This window comes from Cherax quadricarinatus, chromosome 16, assembly GCF_038502225.1.
Source record: "Cherax quadricarinatus isolate ZL_2023a chromosome 16, ASM3850222v1, whole genome shotgun sequence".
In the NCBI taxonomy this organism is placed as follows: Eukaryota; Metazoa; Arthropoda; class Malacostraca; order Decapoda; family Parastacidae; genus Cherax; species Cherax quadricarinatus.
This window is the reverse complement of record NC_091307.1, coordinates 22,891,350-22,909,775: the sequence shown is the minus strand read 5'-3', so window position 1 is coordinate 22,909,775 and position 18,426 is coordinate 22,891,350. Positions and strand designations below refer to the sequence as shown.

The 18,426-nt window shown below is 41.5% G+C and overlaps 1 protein-coding gene across 7 annotated transcripts in view; it reads right to left on the bottom strand.

The window, feature by feature from the left end:
* Positions 1–18,426, bottom strand: part of LOC128688903 (kinesin-like protein KIF12) — a gene marked incomplete at its 5' end in the record, with an annotated part of 103,620 nt that overhangs the window by 42,239 nt on the left and 42,955 nt on the right. For 3 of the 7 annotated variants that reach the window (XM_070085460.1, XM_070085466.1, XM_070085463.1), the window contains 7 exon segments: positions 1,719–1,902; positions 9,448–9,486; positions 12,260–12,345; positions 12,564–12,709; positions 13,112–13,201; positions 13,703–13,802; positions 14,568–14,672. In XM_070085460.1, coding sequence (XP_069941561.1) covers positions 1,719–1,902; positions 9,448–9,486; positions 12,260–12,345; positions 12,564–12,709; positions 13,112–13,201; positions 13,703–13,802; positions 14,568–14,672 — 750 coding nt within the window. 7 annotated transcript variants of the gene reach the window in all.

The following is an 18,426-nucleotide window of genomic DNA, read 5'->3' as shown; positions in this document are numbered from 1 at the left end:
CTTGAAGGAACGGGAGGTACAGAGCTCTATGGACAGATTTGTTGTGCGACAGAGGTCCAGTGACTCTCAAGCTGGTCCTAGTGGCATTAAAAGAAGAAGGGAAGTAACCCCAGAAAAGGACTTGCTACCTCAAGTCCTAATGGAAGGGGATTCCCCTTCTAAACAGTAAGAAGATAATGCTCTCCCCTCCTCCCATCCCATCAATCATCACCAGATCTTCAATAAAAGTAAGTGTCATGTAATTGTGCATGCCTTTTTCAGTTTGTGTGTATTAAAATTAACATTTCATGTGGTAAAAAAAAATTTTTTTCATACTTTTGGGCGTCTTGCACGGATTAATTTTATTTCCATTATTTCTTATGGGGAAAATTCATTCGCATAACGATTATTTCGCATAACGATGAGCCCTCTTGCACGGATTAAAATCGTTAACCGGGGGTCCACTGTATCTGGAGTTATCATGAGAACTGCTTCAGTGATCAAAATTTTCAGCTCCTCCAGGGTTGCAGGTAGTGGTGGTATGTAAACTCTGCTCTTCACGTACCCCCAAAGAAAAGTCACAAACAGTTAGGTCTGATAACCTCACAGGCCACTTGTAGAGGTCACTGGACCTGACTGACTTCTTTCTTTGGGGGTACGTGAAGAGCACAGTTTACATACCACTACTACCTGCAACCCTGGAGCAGCTGAAAATTTTGATCACTGAAGCAGTTCGCATGATAACTCCAGATATGTTGCAGAGCGTCTGGACCGAACTGGACTATCGCATCAATGTTAGCCGAGCAACCAGAGGGGCGCACATTGAGTGCCTTTAGTGCTACCCTATACCACATGAAACAATGAAATCCTGCATCTGAAGCTACTAACCGTGAAAGATTATTACAACAAAGTTACATGTTATACTTGTTTGAAATCAGCGAGTGTTTTTGTGGATACCCTGTACAATTAGTTACATAATAGAAGATGACAAAGTTCAGAAAGCATAATGAAACAAAGAGCTCTATAATCACCTCAAGCAAACTAATCAACTAAAACAGCAGCAATTAGCCCACACTGTTGTAACATTACCACAAGGTTCCTAACAAGTGACATTCAAAGTTCCTGCTTGGGAGCAACACTTCAGCTTATAGAAGATAAGCCGAGTTTCAGACTCGGATATTTATTTGCAAAAAAAGTTATACTAGACATAGATAAGGGAACAATGTAGTCATAATGTAAATAGGAAAATTTTACAAAATCCATATTATGCTTAGCATTTAGGGCAAGACTTCAATGAGTAGTAAGTTTTAAGCTTATCCATCAGCAGTTGACAGGGAGGATTCCTTTACTTTGGAGTGGAATATTTACTTGTATATTATTGAACTGGAGCAAAAAAAAACAATCACTGCTAAATAACTAAATAAAAGACTTTAAATGATATCTATTTAATTGTCTTGGGTTTACAGAACAGACCAGTATACATTCTCTTCCCCTCTAATATCACTCTGTCTTTTGACTTTGCTATGCTGATGAAGATTATCAATTTCTGTACCTGAGGTTACTCTTTTTCCCAGCCCTACTATCTTCCTTTTACTCTGCTAAGATGTACATATATGCATTTGTGCATTTTATGAAGACCTGAGAAAGTTTTTATAACAAATATTTTTAACAGATTCTCTACTCTACTGTTTGTTCCTTATTAAAATTTCAATTTATCAACAAATGGGATACATCCTTACCTTTCCTCTGGTGTCATTGAGAGGATTTATCCACACTTGTGATGACGACGAGGATGGTAGAGAACGAGATCTAAAAGAAGAAATTTTAGAGCCTCTTTTACTCCCACGATTCGTGCTAGAAGTATTAGTGGCTAAAGAAGAATCTAACTGGTTCTCACCACTTGCGGCAGGATTTCCGGACACACTGTTCAAAAAAAAAGTTGAGCATTCTGGAGCCTACTGATAATGTAATATAATGATATCTAAGACAGAATTCTTATACATATGTACTATTTATGTATCCCTAGAGTCATTTTTAAATGTAAAATGCCTATCTACATTACAAAGCCCCATCATTGCTATATAAGCTCTATCTTCAATTCTCTACATGAGGTTACAGTGGCAGATTGTTTACTGTAAAAACATTCTAAAAAGTGTTTAATGCATAGCAGTTTGGACAAGATTTAATAAGGTTTCCATCTACATTTACTATCTACATACTTCCATACAGAGATTTGTTATAATCTTGTGCACAAAACAGTCATTATTTTTTGTGGCTTCTTGAATCAACATGACGTTTTACCAAGTTAAAGCAACCAGTAACTACATTTACCTAACGCATCAATCAAACTGGATGGTTTCCACATAATGTAATGATATCTGTCAGCCTGAATTGGGAGATTTTAGTAGGGCAAGTCTTACATAAGACTTCAGGAGCTAAGGGAGTTTCACAGGGTTTTGTTCTGGCAGGGCTGGAGCTACTTTTACATAGATATTACTATCTCTCAGGTTTACCTATCACATACAGTAGTAAAATTGATGGATATGCACATCATATTAACAAAAATGAGTATTGTACATATTTATAAGTGTAAAGTATGATCATTAGGATTTCTGCATTGCTTGATAAGAGGAAAAAAATGAGACAGAATAAGCACACATAATATCATAAAAGGTGATGCGAAAATAAGTTAAGAGAGAGAGGGTGAAGACGTGTCACAGTGTGCTCCACAAACTTTCTTAATATTATTTAAATACGAGGGTTGATGAGGATGAAAACTGTTCAGTGACAAAGTACTACCTACAACACATTAGTACAAGTAAGCCAACTCCTCCACTGAAGTGAATATAAGCAATATCAGTGATATTTAAGTGCGGTATGGTGAAGATATGGTGTGAGTGAGGGGACAGCGGCAGGCCTTAGGAGTGACGTCACTACTGCCTTCACAGTGAGCATCTAATATTATATGTCTTTTGTGCTATGCACTAGCACTTGGGTGCTTTATAACAACATGACTGGTTTGTAGATGAATGGTTCAAAGAACCGACACGTTGTTAAATTAGACACATGTGCAACTCTTGGGTATCTTTATTGAGGAAACGTTTCACCACACAGTGGCTTCATCAGTCCATACAAGATACCCAAGAGTTGCACATGTGTCTAATTTAACAACGTGTCGATTCTCTGAACCATTCATCTACAATCCTGTCAGACATTGCAACTTCTTGGGATCTTAATACAGTGGACCCCCGCTTAACGATCACCTCCAAATGCGACCAATTATGTAAGTGTATTTATGTAAGTGCGTTTGTACGTGTATGTTTGGGGGTCTGAAATGGATTAATCTACTTCACAACATTCCTTATGGGAAAAAATTCGGTCAGTACTGGCACCTGAACATACTACTGGAATGAAAAAAGTTCGTTAACCGGGGGTCCACTGTACTTGGGAAATCTTCGCTTGCCTAACCCTTGGGCACGACCTACTTCCACATTGGACAAATGTGACACCACCTACGACTGCTGCACCTCTCCTGCCATACGGTTTATAAGCTGCTTCTCCGCTCATATGCCGTATTCTACTCAAGATTGATGGACTGACCACATCGACTCAAGGTTGAGGGACGGATTACCTCATTCTCCTCCTGTTCTTCAAGTTTATCCTTTGTATGGACTGATGAAGCCACTGTGTGGCAAAACGTTTCCTCAATAAAGATACCCAAGAGTTGCACATGTGTCTAATTTAACAACGTGACTGGTACAATGCAACATAGTGATTTGTGTAACATCTTCCTTTAGTGGAAAAGTGGATAGCATAAACAGTGTTTATTAAGTGATAGTGAGAAGGCAACACTTCCAGCTCGTCGGCCCACTGTCTGCCCTCACTACCCACCCCACTATAAACACCCCCACCCACGATACTCCACCCAACCCAGAATACCACCACCCACCCTCTCTCTCTTGTGAACTTCATTGCAAACCTACAAGCCTCCTCTGAGATGACTTCACATCGCAAAATAGCAAGAATATCTACGCTATCTGGCTAATGTCCCAGTAGTTACTGCAGTGTTTGTGGGTATACCACAAAGGACAAAATTCTTCTTAGATGTAAGGAACCTACTTGTTCCAACTACTGCCACACAGATTGCATTCCAGAGAAAGAATTTTGTTGCACCCAGGTTGAAAATTTCAGAAAATTGAAGGATATCCATAATCCTGTGATATATGTGGATACAAGCCTGGAGCTACAGGAGGAAGGTTCAGAAGTCCTACCTCAGGGACTTCTGTCTAAAGATCAAGACTGCCCTCTTGGGCTGTGTTGTAAAGTTGCAGCTAAGATAATCCATCACAGGGAAGCACTTCATGAGCTCCTCAAATCATTAGATAACCTCCAAGCTATTGTAGGTCAGTGCAAGCCTACATCAAGTGACGTAAGCTGCTCAGCTGATGGTGACACTATTGACAAAGACGAAGTCCCACACTGAGCTTAACTCAGGGGTAAATAACTGGTGGAATTCAGTCATTGCCAAGGTCCCACAGACTGACAGAGTTCAAAACACTACCTTTGGGAATTCTAACACAATTCCTCCGACCACCACAGAGGGAACAAATCCTCTTCCCAGCAACGAAGGAAGCCTTGGATCTGTTAATTCTCCTACACCTGACATCTCTGCTTCAGCCACTACCAGTCCACTTGACAGTGCACATACCATCTCTGATCCTACACCTGTCAGCACACCTGCCGACACTATTCCAGAATCTGGCAGCAGTGCTTCATCAGCAAGTTCTGAGTCAGGAGTTTCTCCATCAGAGATTGGTGCAGTTAATAATCAGGGAACTATCACTTCACCTGATCACCTACTGCGCCAAAGTACGAACAGCAGGGACACATCCGTCAGAACTGGTAGAGGACGGGGCAGAGAATGTGGAGGAGGAAGACATCTACAGCTGTCTCACCCTCCACTAACACAGTTCCAGCGGCAGAACCTGAGAACAAATCTGCAAAACACAAGAGGTGCAACAAATCATAGTCCACCCTCCCAGGCACCTAGGCTGTGCTCTCGCTGTCACCGGAAGGGGCACACTGCCAACAACTGCCTGCGAGATACCAGGTGCAATTACTGCTACAAGAAAGGACGTCAGGAGGACCAGTGTCGGAAGAAAAAGGAACTTGACAGACGGGACCACGTGTTTAGAGACCTGTTCTCAGAACAAACCAGCAGGATCTCTGAATTGGTGAACACACTCACATGTCACCCACTCAGCTACTCCTATCCCAGCCCAGCAGGTGGTATTGTGCCTTATACAAGACCACAGACCTACATCCCTGCAGCTGCCTCAGTACCCTACCTCTCTCAAGGGCAGGCACCTTACATGCCCTACACACTCACCATCTCAAGCTGACCACATCATCATGAGGAGCCAGTCTATCAACATCCTGTCAGCCAACATTAGAGGTTTCATTACTAATGTTGGAGAGCTCACACACAGTTTTGTGAACACTCGACGTCCCGACATGACAGCTGTTGTTGAAACATTTTTGGATGACAGGACTCCAGAAAATTTTGCAAGAATTGCTGGCTATACCTCATGAATGAGAAGAGACAGGCAAGGGCAAGGAGGAGGTGTTGCTGTGTGCTTCTCTAAAAGTGTTCATACCCAGCACATTGATATTGCCACCCCTACACATCTTGAAATGATGTTCTTCAAGCTCTGCATAAACACTAGTACCTCTGTACTAGCATGTGCAATGTACAGACCTCAGTGGCAACATGCAGACCCCATCAACTTCCTAATGGAAAATATTGACTCCCTTCTGCTACAACACAACTGTCAACATATCATAATTGTTGGTGACCTCAACCAACACCTTATACAGAGGGACTTTGATGACCTTCTTGCAGTGTGAGACATGAGAAACTTTGTTGATTTCCCTACTCACATCTCTGGCTCCTCCCTTGACCCAGTAGCGAGTGATCTGGCAGAAGGCATAGTCACTTGTCAACCCCTCGGCTATGTTGGATCGTCTGACCACAAGGCTGTTTTTACGACACTTAAGATCCCAACAGAACGAGGTGAGGAGTCCACACGCACAACCTGGCTATGGGAAAGAGGTAATTGGCCAGCCCTTTGCTCTGAGCTCGCCACCACCGATTGGAATGCTCTTTTCCAAGGGGATGTTGACAACCAAGTGAAAGCCTTCACTGGACACATCCTTAATCTACAAGAACACATTCCTCACCGGCAATATGTGACGAAGCCTACAGATCAGCCTTGGTTTGGCTTTCGTTGTAGAGAGGCTGCTACTGCTAAGTAAAAAGCATGGCAAAGGTATAAGAGACATCCTACCACATATAACAGGAACTTGCACAGGCAAGCCTGTAGGCACATGGGTGACGTTCAAAAGTGGGCCATCGCAAAATGGGAGGTGGACACTAAAAGAAAGCTAGCATCAGGTAGGGTAGGCTCCAAAACCTGGTGGTCCCTGGTCAATGACAGACCAGATGAACTCATTCCACCTCCAAATCGACAGGATGGGACCACCTCTACTAGTAGTCAAGAGAAGGCGGACCTCTTTGTTGAACACTTTGCTACAAAATGCAAGTTCCTGATCCAGCAAGGGACCCTCCTTGGCTAGCTGCAAGAACCGTGTCAAAACTGTCAGTGGTGACAATAAGGCAGGAGGAGGTGCATTTCCTTCTTAAATTGCTTGACCAAGAAAAGGCTGTGGGCCCAGAGAAGTTGAGCCCAAGATTATTGAGAAGATGTGCAGACCAGCTAGCAGCACTTCTAACTCGCATCTTTCAGCACTACCTAGTACAGTGTAAATGGCCCTCTCTATGGAATGAGGCAAATGTAGTCCCTGTTCACAAAAAGAAGAGAAGAGCAGAAATCAGCAACTACAGACTAGTGTCACTCCTGTCAATCACTGGTAAGATCCTTGAGACAATAATCTCAAGACAAATGACAGAGTTTTTTGACTACCACTCACTATTTTGTGATCGTCAATATGGCTTCAGGAAAGTTTACTCTGCTGCTGATCTGTTGTTAAACCTCTCCACTAAGTGGCACCAGTCAGTGGATGAATCCAAAGTCACTGGACATTGCTGGTGCTTTCGACCGGGTGTGGCACCAGGGCCTCTTAGCAAAACTTCAAGCACTGGGAATTGCAGGCTCTACTCTATGTCTCCTCAGTGATTACCTTCTCATTGGAACGGAATCAGCAAGACATCCTATTGGGGCAAGTGTTCCACAAGGACGCGTGCTGGGACCATTGTTATGGAATGTCTACTTCAACGACCTTCATCTCATCCCAGAATCACATGCATATGCAGACGACTGTACACTGACATTCACTTATCCAAGAGAAGAAATGCCAGCTGCTCTAAGCTACATCAATCACCAGCTGAGAGCTATATCAGCTTGGGGAAATAGATGGAAAGTAACATTTGCACCTTAGAAAACGCAAATGATGATCGTCTCTAGGCACTATGATGGTAATGCTGGTGCAGTAATAAGGATGAATGGGAGGGTGTTGGCACCTGGAGAAGAAGTTGATATCCTTGGGGTGAAATTTGACTCCAAACTAACCATGAAGAACCATGTTGTAAATCTTGCAAACAAGGCAGCCAGGAAGCTTACAGCACTTTGCAGTATCTCGCATCTGCTTGACAGTAGGGGTTGCAAGATTCTGTACGAGGCACAAGTATGCTCACACCTTGAGTATGCTCCACTTTCTTGGTTTGCCTGCCCCCCTCCCCTCTCATCTGCGACTGCTTGACAGAGTAGAGAACAGAGCAAGACGTCTCATCTCTCGCCTGGACCCATCCTGGATAGATTTGTCATTTCAGCAGATCCTTCAACACAGGAGGGATGTGGGTGGCCTTACTGTTATGTACAAGGCCAATATTGTCAAAGTACCACACTTGGATCCACTTCGAGGACAGCGTGAAACAAGCTTTTATGCCACAAGACGGGCAGAAAGCAGCAACTCTGGCTATACCCTTCTCCAGAACATCACTCCATCTGAGATCATATATACCCAGGATGACTCGAGTATGGAACACATTCGTACAGCATAATGATGTCAACGAGATAACGTCAGTTGATCAAATGAAAATGCTGGACCACAGATGGCTCCAACTTCATCCTGTTCCCTACTTGTATGTCTCATAATAAAAATGTTTTCAAATAAGTTGATGTAGGTAACACCTCTTAGCTTGCCAATAAAGTTAGGAATCCTTAACCTGTAAATAGCTTGTCAATAAAACTAGGGATCCTTAACCTTGTCAAACCCTGTGTATAAAAAAAAGTATGAGGTCATAATTCTTTCTTTCTTTTAACGCACTGGCCGCATCCCACTGAGGCGGGGCGGCCCAAAAGGAAAAACGAAAGTTTCTCCTTTTACATTAACTAATATATACAGGAGAAGGGGTTATTAGCCCCTTGCTCCCAGCATTTTAGTCGCCTCTTACAACACGCATGGCTTAAGGAAGAATTCTGTTCCACTTCCCCATGGAGATAAGAGGAAATAAACAACAAGAACTAGAAAGAAAATAGAAGAAAACCCATAGGGGTGTGTATATACATGCTTGTACATGTAAGTGTAGTGTGACCTAAGTGTAAGTAGAAGTAGCAAGATGCACCTGAACTCTTGCATGTTTATGAGAGACAAAAAAAAGGACACCAGCAATCCTATCATCATGTAAAACAATTACAGACTTTCATTTTACACTCACTTAGCAGGATTGTAGTACCTCCCTGGGTGGCTGCTGTCTACCAACCTATACTACCTAAAGAGGCCATAATTGTAAACTGAAAAAAAAGTAATGCCAGGATGATAGTAGAACACACATTCTTCACAAATATTCATAGAATGCTGGAATAAGATCCAGGTGGAGATACTGTATGTGCTACACCTGGAGTTTACCTGGAGAGAGTTCCAGGGGTCAACGCCCCCACGGCCCGGTCTGTGACCAGGCCTCCTGGAAACTTTAAAAATGTATACCCTATGACAGACTAAACAATAAAAACAGCTCTACACTATTATACAGGAAGGCCCCACATTACAGTTTCAGTAATAGAGCAGTTTTCAATTATAACCCATTCTTCATATTCAGACTTCCTAAAATAAATATATTCACCACTCACTATAAGCTAAGGATGAAAATATTTTAAGGAAAGTAATGTGTGTACTGTACATATACATATGCAATTTTTAACCTAGCTCTGTTCCTCACTTAATATATTATTATTATAGGATAAACATGTTATCAGGTTTGTACATTCATTTGAAAAAAACAGAAAAAGAGAAAAGGGCTATGTTTCACTTTACAGCAGTAGTCTGAAACTTAACCTGCTGTATAAGCAGGGCCTATCTGTACCAAAACAATTAGAGATTTTACTTGCAGATATGCACATACAAGCACACACATATACATACATCTGTGACCTGTAAGCATTTCCTCACCTGTCATCATTCTGAGCATTAGGATCTGAGGTTGAAACTCTGAAATAGAGAGTTCATTGCAAGATAAGCTTCTGCATTATATATATTTACAGTATTATTATTAAATTCATGGAAAAGTGCTGAACTTAAAGAAGTCTACAATCCCTGGGAAACAAAAGGAAATCAGAAAGGGAATGGTACTTCCAATTCCTTGGATCAAAAACCCTTCTGTGCCATCACAGCACCCCTTGTATGGATTACATCTACTGTATGCGTAAGTTGAGGTCTTAAGTTCATATTGCTCTCAGATTTTCTTTCTTAATTCCTTTACATATGTAGTTTGAATATGAATATGCATAAAGAATATGCAGTTTGACAAATCTTTTATGATATTGTACCTATATAAACAAAATAACTATCTGGTATGCCATTGAAGAGTGCCAAGCCGTTACATGCTCCATATGAATTTGATAAGTTTTTGGGGAGATTTCAGCTGAAGAGAAGTTGCAAAAGTTGGATGAGAAATTTGGGAGAGTATGTAATGATAGGTAGTATGAAGGAAGTGAATGTATTCAGCTATTTGGGGGTGGACATGTTGGCAGAAAAGTCCATGAAAACCGAAATAAATTACTACAGAATAGAGGGAGAAAAAAAAAAGTAGGTGGCTTGTTCAAGCATCTGTGGGAAAGATTGTAGTTTATCTTTGTAGGTAAATAAAGGAAAAGTACCAGTGTATAGTGATACAAACACCTTTATAAGGACATGAAGCTTGGACTTTAAATGTTGTAGCAAGGAGGAAACTGGAGACATTAGAAATGTCATATTTGAGAGCAATGTGTTGAGTGAATATTATGCAAAGAATTCATAGTGCATATATCTGGATATAGTGTATTTCAAATCACTGCATATACAAAATATACAATAATCAGAAAGTCCATAGGATGCATAGCAATTTGGAAACAATTAGATGGTGTGGGTTACTAAAGATGCAATTCAGAGGCCTGAGGAGGGATTGAGGTGGTTTTGGCATTTAGAGGCTAGAGCAGACTAGGATTACCAAGAGGGAGTATAAATCCGAGGTGGAAGGAAGGAGGGGTAAGTGTGCCTCGAGAAGAGTTTGAGGGAGGGGAGGGGAGGGGGGGTAAAGGAGACTCGAGTTAAGCATCCAGCATCATGTGGGTGGAGACAAGCAGTTTTTATGACTTATGCTGTGGGAGTGTGAGCAATGAAACGTTTGTTAAGGGATTCAGGAAAACCAGTTAGCTGGCAATGAGTCCTGCACTTTGAAAAAGAGGTGGGGATGTTGTGGTCTGTAAGGTCATTTGAATTATGATGTCTGTGTACTTCTGGCAAGACAGATATGAATTTTTTTTTTTTTCTTTTTTTTTTTTTCAACAAGTTGGCCGTCTCCCACCGAGGCAGGGTGACCCAAAAAAGAAAGAAAATCCCCAAAAAGAAAATACTTTCATCATCATTCAACACTTTCACCACACTCGCACATTATCACTGTTTTTGCAGAGGTGCTCAGAATACAACAGTCTAGAAGCATACACATATAAAGATACACAACATATCCCTCCAAACTGCCAATATCCCAAACCCCTCCTTTAAAGTGCAGGCATTGTACTTCCCATTTCCAGGACTCAAGTCCGACTATATGAAAATAACCGGTTTCCCTGAATCCCTTCACTAAATATTACCCTGCTCACACTCCAACAGATCGTCAGGTCCCAAGTACCATTCGTCTCCATTCACTCCTATCTAACACGCTCACGCACGCTTGCTGGAAGTCCAAGCCCCTTACCCACAAAACCTCCTTTACCCCCTCTCTCCAACCCTTTCAAGGACGACCCCTACCCCGCCTTCCTTCCCCTATAGATTTATATGCTTTCCATGTCATTCTACTTTGATCCATTCTCTCTAAATGACCAAACCACCTCAACAACCCCTCTTCTGCCCTCTGACTAATACTTTTATTAACTCCACACCTTCTCCTAATTTCCACACTCCGAATTTTCTGCATAATATTTACACCACACATTGCCCTTAAACAGGACATCTCCACTGCCTCCAACCGTCTCCTCGCTGCTGCATTTACCACCCAAGCTTCACACCCATATAAGAGTGTTGGTACTACTACAGATATGAATAACTGATATTAATGTGTTTCCATTTTTGGTCCAATTTTATTACTCAAACTGGTTTTTGTGAAAGAACTGGAGAATGCTTCTTTTGATTAGAAATTAGTCAATATCTGATTTGATTGGGTTATTCTAGGTGTTAAATCTATATAATGTTCTTTTATGTGCCCTTAACATCTGTTCACCCTCCAGACTATTGTTAAAAGTTTGACTGCTAAGGGCCCAAAGTTTAAATTAGTTACTCACATACTGCACTAAAACCTTAATTGCTAGTCAATTTTACTTAGAGTAAAGTTTGGATTTATTTTGGCCTGAGTAGGGCCCAATTTACCTTGTTTTATGGGAGACTGGCAAAACTGAAATACTGGAATTCATGCAATGAAGTCTGAATACCTCATCTGACTGGCTTCACCCTTCAACCCTGATAACTTGATAATGCAAACTTAAAAGTGCTGGTGTATTTTAAGATATTGGTCTTATTGAGGATAAAGTTTTTCAGTCACAAATGAATGAAAATGAAGAAATTTTATGAATTCATCAGCATGATTACAGCAGCAAGAAAACCCTGAAATTACATAACTGTAGGCCTACATATATTTAAAAAATTCTGAGTTCTATAAAAGATCATTACAGTAACTGAAACAGCAGCATCATATTCATCAGTCACTACTGCTCTATGAAAATGCCAGTACCTGCTGGCAGCCTCCAACTTTCGAAGAAGTCGCTCATTTTCCTTGCATACAAGCTCCTGGTCCCGCACCAATTCGGCCGTTATTTCCTGCACGAGAAAAACTCTTGAAGCCACATAATTACAAAAACAGAGTAATCATATGTAATATAATGAATGTAGCCTAAAGGGGAAGGAAATAGATACTTTTTATATCCATTCAGTTAAGTCAAAGTATCTTTCATTTGCACATCAATATATCAACCAATGACCTACCAATCACAAACTTAGATGACTTAACAAATTAGTCAAATGACAGAAAAGTATACCTGCAGCTCCTTGTTTTCCATTCGGACATTTTCATGCTCTGCCATGTAATGTTGAACAAGTCTGATCAGTTCCCGGTTGTCCAGGTTCTCTAGCTTCTCATCGTCTATTCTGAAAGATCCTTGGCGGGACATCAGTGGCAAGGCTGCTGGAAAAGATTAGTTAGATCTGAATCTTTATTAGTAAAAACGGGTTTCATTAGGCACAAACAACAATGTCATCAGCTTCTCCATAGATAGCCACAAGAAAATTAAATAATCAACACATTTAAAGAATGGTCTCACAAAATCATAACACTATGGCCCATCAGACAATATACTGGCCTACTAGATTTAAGATTGGCTTGCCTTGAATTTGAGACACTTATTTTGTGATATATTTCAACAGTTTTACATCAATTGGGAGAATGTTCTTCAGAAGTTGGGTTTCAAAAAATTATATACAGAATTTAGTAAATGTGACAAATGTTCTAATAGCCAAAAACTTTATTTTTCTCAAATTCTCAAAACACATTTTACTCTGTAAATACGAACTCATCTTGACGTTTCACCTGTATTAGGGACATTTTCTGCTATATTAGGATCATTGGCCAGTGATGGTGACTGCCCACTTGTAGTATGTTGACCACCCTGAGGAAGACCTGTGAAGCAAAATACAGCATGTTAGCACTTAAGAAATCTGCCCAATTCACTGCTTTACTGTTTGCCTCCAAAGCACTGAAGTCTTATAAAAGATAAATTAGCTAATTTGAAACACACACTCCTTCTGCAATATTAAATGTTTGGATAAATCCAAGAATTTATAACGTGAGAATGTCATGTAAGGCGACGAGTATGTCTGAAAGATTTATAGCAATAGCAGAAGCTGATATCTAGGTCCCATGGCTCAGTTGGCAATGCATTCAGCTCACATATTGAGTGACTGTGGTTCAATCCCAGGTATTAGTGGAAACACTGGGCATGTTTCCTTACACCTGCTCTCTCCTTCACCTAGCAGTAAGTACCTGGGTGTTAGCGGACTGTTACGTCATCAAAAAATGTCACTTTTGAAAATAGTATCTCTTACAACCATGCAATTTGTTACTATAATTACATCTGTACACTGTATAACTTTCCTAAATAAAGAACTGAAATGTACTGACCACTTTCGCCCAGGTCAATAAGCATCTTAAGATGGGCATTCTCTTCCCTCAGGAGACTTACTTCCCGCTGCAGACTCATGATCACCTTCTCCTTGGGGTCCTGGAATTCACAAAGAAAGATAACAATTTAGTATCTGTCAACATAGTATACTTGTACATACTCGCGAGTAGCTGCAATCGCATAATTCTCTACCTTCCTTTAATGTGCTATCTCAACACCACACAGTGGTAAAAAATAAACCCAAAATATAAATAATAAGATATTACAAGGAATCCCAATGGAAATAAGTCACTGACTTTTTTGGGGTCATCCTAGGTAATACACACAAGTTATTATGTATGATACTCTACTTATGTGGAGCTGTACCTAAATAAACTTAATAAATAACAGCCATCAGACTCATTTAAAATAAAAATTCATGTTCCTATTGATACACAGTGCAATGGGGAATGTTAGCATTCCCCTGAATAAAATACTGCAAAGTGCTTGATAATGTCAGTCTGGTGTTGACTACATATATTTTTTTTAACATTAATAGCAGTTTAACATAGGTAACATGCATTCCTAGAAATAAATGCACGAGTTACCTATGTGTGGTGAATTACTGCAGCTGCATGTCAGGTTATAGTAAGTGTATTTAGATACAGTTTTACACTATTTTTGAATGATTACAATTATCTTACAAAGTAACGTGTGTAAATTACCCAGGATAATGTAAACAAGTCAAAGCGACTCGTTTCTATTGGGGTCCTTGACAGAATAAAATGTTCAGTACCAGGTGTCTAGTGATGAGTAATATAAGTCGACATTATTATTATAATACACTTATCTAGTGATGATGATTATGAACTTGTGTGTACTGACCATGACAATGATGGGCTTGGTACGTATACGCTTAGCTCTAGCAGCATATCTGAGTGTGTTGATGGTCTCGCTGATGTTAGACTTGGCCGGGGACACGCATGCTATCTGTGGGCATACAACTCTCATTATTAATTTATATAGTCACAGGAAAGCCTAAACTCGAAGTGATTAGGAGGCAATCTGGTTTGATAAGAGGAATGGGAGGGTAGCACCAATTCCTTGGTTTAAAAGGCCTTCACCAGCAACAAGGCACGCCCCTTTCCCATTCACTTGAAAAATACAAGTTTGAGTCATTAAAGCCAGGGGCGGTGCCAGAATGGCTGTATTGGAGGGTTATTCAAAAACCTACATGGACACTGCTACAGCAACCCGAAGGCATTTCCAGGAAACGGCTGCTGGAAATCATGCTGTTAAAAGATAAATACCACTTACCTGGAGGTTATTCCAGGGATCAACGCCCCTGCGGCCCGGTCCATGACCAGGCCTCCCGGTAGATCAGGGCCTGATCAACCAGGCTGTTACTGGTGGACTGCGTGCGGCCAACATACGAGCCACAGCCCGGCTGATCCGGCACTGACTTAAGGTATCTGTCCAGCTCTCTCTTGAAGGCAGCCAGGGGTTTATTGGTAATTCCCCTAATGCTTGATGGGAGGCTGTTGAACAGTCTTGGGCCCCGGACACTTATGGTGTTTTCTTAGTGTACCAATGGCACCCCTACTTTTAATTGGGGGTATTTTGCATCGCCTGCCCAGTCTTTTACTTTCGTAGGGAGTGATTTCTGTGTGCAGATTCCTGGAGTTTACCTGGAGAGAGTTTCTGGGGTCAACGCCCCCGCGGCCCGGTCTGTGACCAGGCCTCCTGGTGGATCAGCGCCTGATCAACCAGGCTGTTGCTGCTGGCTGCACGCAAGCCAACGTACGAGCCACAGCCCGGCTGATCAGGAACTGACTTTAGGTGCTTGTCCAGTGCCAGCTTGAAGACTGCCAGGGGTCTGTTGGTAATCCCCCTTATGTGTGCTGGGAGGCAGTTGAACAGTCTCGGGCCCCTGACACTTATTGTATGGTCTCTTAACGTGCTAGTGACACCCCTGCTTTTGATTGGGGGGATGGTGCATCGTCTGCCAAGTCTTTTGCTTTCGTAGTGAGTGATTTTCGTGTGCAAGTTCGGTACTAGTCCCTCTAGGATTTTCCAGGTGTATATAATCATGTATCTCTCCCTCCTGCGTTCCAGGGAATACAGGTTTAGAAACCTCAAGCGCTCCCAGTAATTGAGGTGTTTTATCTCCGTTATGCGCGCCGTGAAAGTTCTCTGTACATTTTCTAGGTCGGCAATTTCACCTGCCTTGAAAGGTGCTGTTAGAGTGCAGCAATATTCCAGCCTAGATAGAACAAGTGACCTGAAGAGTGTCATCATGGGCTTGGCCTCCCTAGTTTTGAAGGTTCTCATTATCCATCCTGTCATTTTTCTAGCAGATGCGATTGATACAATGTTATGGTCCTTGAAGGTGAGATCCTCCGACATAATCACTCCCAGGTCTTTGATGTTGGTGTTTCGCTCTATTTTGTGGCCAGAATTTGTTTTGTACTCTGATGAAGATTTAATTTCCTCATGTTTACCATATCTGAGTAATTGAAATTTCTCATCGTTGAACTTCATATTGTTTTCTGCAGCCCACTGAAAGATTTGGTTGATGTCCGCCTGGAGCCTTGCAGTGTCTGCAATGGAAGACACTGTCATGCAGATTCGGGTGTCATCTGCAAAGGAAGACACGGTGCTGTGGCTGACATCCTTGTCTATGTCGGATATGAGGATGAGGAACAAGATGGGAGCTAGTACTGTGCCTTGTGGAACAGAGCTTTTCACCGTAGCTGCCTCGGACTTTACTCTGTTGACGACTACTCTCTGTGTTCTGTTAGTGAGGAAATTATAGATCCATCAACCGACTTTTCCTGTTATTCCTTTAGCGCGCATTTTGTGCGCTATTACGCCATGGTCACACTTGTCGAAGGCTTTTGCAAAGTCTGTATATATTACATCTGCATTCTTTTTGTCTTCTAGTGCATTTAGGACCTTGTCGTAGTGATCCAGTAGTTGAGACAGACAGGAGCGACCTGTTCTAAACCCATGTTGCCCTGGGTTGTGTAACTGATGGGTTTCTAGATGGGTGGTGATCTTGCTTCTTAGGACCCTTTCAAAGATTTTTATGATATGGGATGTTAGTGCTATTGGTCTGTAGTTCTTTGCTGTTGCTTTACTGCCCCCTTTGTGGAGTGGGGCTATGTCTGTTGTTTTTAGTAACTGAGGGACGACCCCCGTGTCCATACTCCCTCTCCATAGGATGGAAAAGGCTCGTGATAGGGGCTTCTTGCAGTTCTTGATGAACACAGAGTTCCATGAGTCTGGCCCTGGGGCAGAGTGCATGGGCATGTCATTTATCGCCTGTTCGAAGTCATTTGGCGTCAGGATAACATCGGATAGGCTTGTGTTAATCAAATTTTGTGGCTCTCTCATAAAAAATTCATTTTGATCTTCGACTCTCAGTCTGGTTAGCGGCTTGCTAAAAACTGAGTCATATTGGGACTTGAGTAGCTCACTCATTTCCTTGCTGTCATCTGTGTAGGACCCATCTTGTTTAAGTAGGGGCCCAATACTGGACGTTGTTCTCGATTTTGATTTGGCATAGGAGAAGAAATACTTTGGGTTTCTTTCGATTTCATTTATGGCATTTAGTTCTTCCCGCGATTCCTGACTCCTAAAGGATTCTTTTAGCTTAAGTTCGATGCTTGCTATTTCTCTGACCAGTGTCTCCCTGCGCATTTCAGATATATTGACCTCTTTTAGCCGCTCTGTTATTCTTTTCCGTCGCCTGTAAAGGGAGCGCCTGTCTCTTTCTATTTTACATCTACTCCTCCTTTTTCTTAGAGGAATAAGCCTTGTGCATACATCGAGTGCCACCGAGTTAATCTGTTCTAGGCATAAGTTTGGGTCTGTGTTGCTTAGTATATCTTCCCAACTTATATCGGTTAGGACTTGGTTTACTTGGTCCCACTTTATGTTTTTGTTATTGAAGTTGAATTTGGTGAATGCTCCCTCGTGACTAGTCTCATTTTGTCGGTCTGGGGCTCCACGCATACATGTCTGAACCTCAATTATGTTGTGATCTGAGTATATTGTTTTTGATATGGTGACATTTCTTATCAGATCATCATTGTTAGTGAAGATGAGGTCTAGTGTATTCTCCAGTCTGCTGGTTTAAATTGAATTTTGTGCAGAGATTTAAAAGCTCGTGTGAGTGTGAGTTTTCATCAGAGCTGCCTCCTGGTGTTATTACCATTCTTTCAAGGATTTTCCAAGTGTAGATTATGATACACATATCTCTCCTTCCTGCGTTCCAACGAGTACAAGTCAAGTGCTTCCAAGCGTTCCCAGTAGTTAAGGTGCCCGGCATAACTTACACGTGCAGTAAAGGATCTCTGTACACTCTCAAGATCTGCAATTTCACCTGCTTTGAATGGAGATGTTAATGTACAGCAGTATTCCAGCCTAGAGAGAACAAGTGATTTGAAAAGGATCATCATTGGCTTGGCATCTCTCGTTTTGAACGTTCTCATTATCCATCCTATCATTTTCTTTGCACTTGTGATCGTGGCACTGTTGTGATCCTTGAAAGTGAGATCCTCAGACATTACTATTCCCAGGTCCCTTACATTATTTTTCTGCTCTATTGTATGGCCAGAGTTTGTAGTATACTCTGTTCTAGTTATTATCTCCTCCAGTTTTCCATAACGGAGTAGTTGGAATTTGTCCTCATTGAACATCATATTGTTTACCGTTGCCCACTGGAAAACTTTGTTTATAT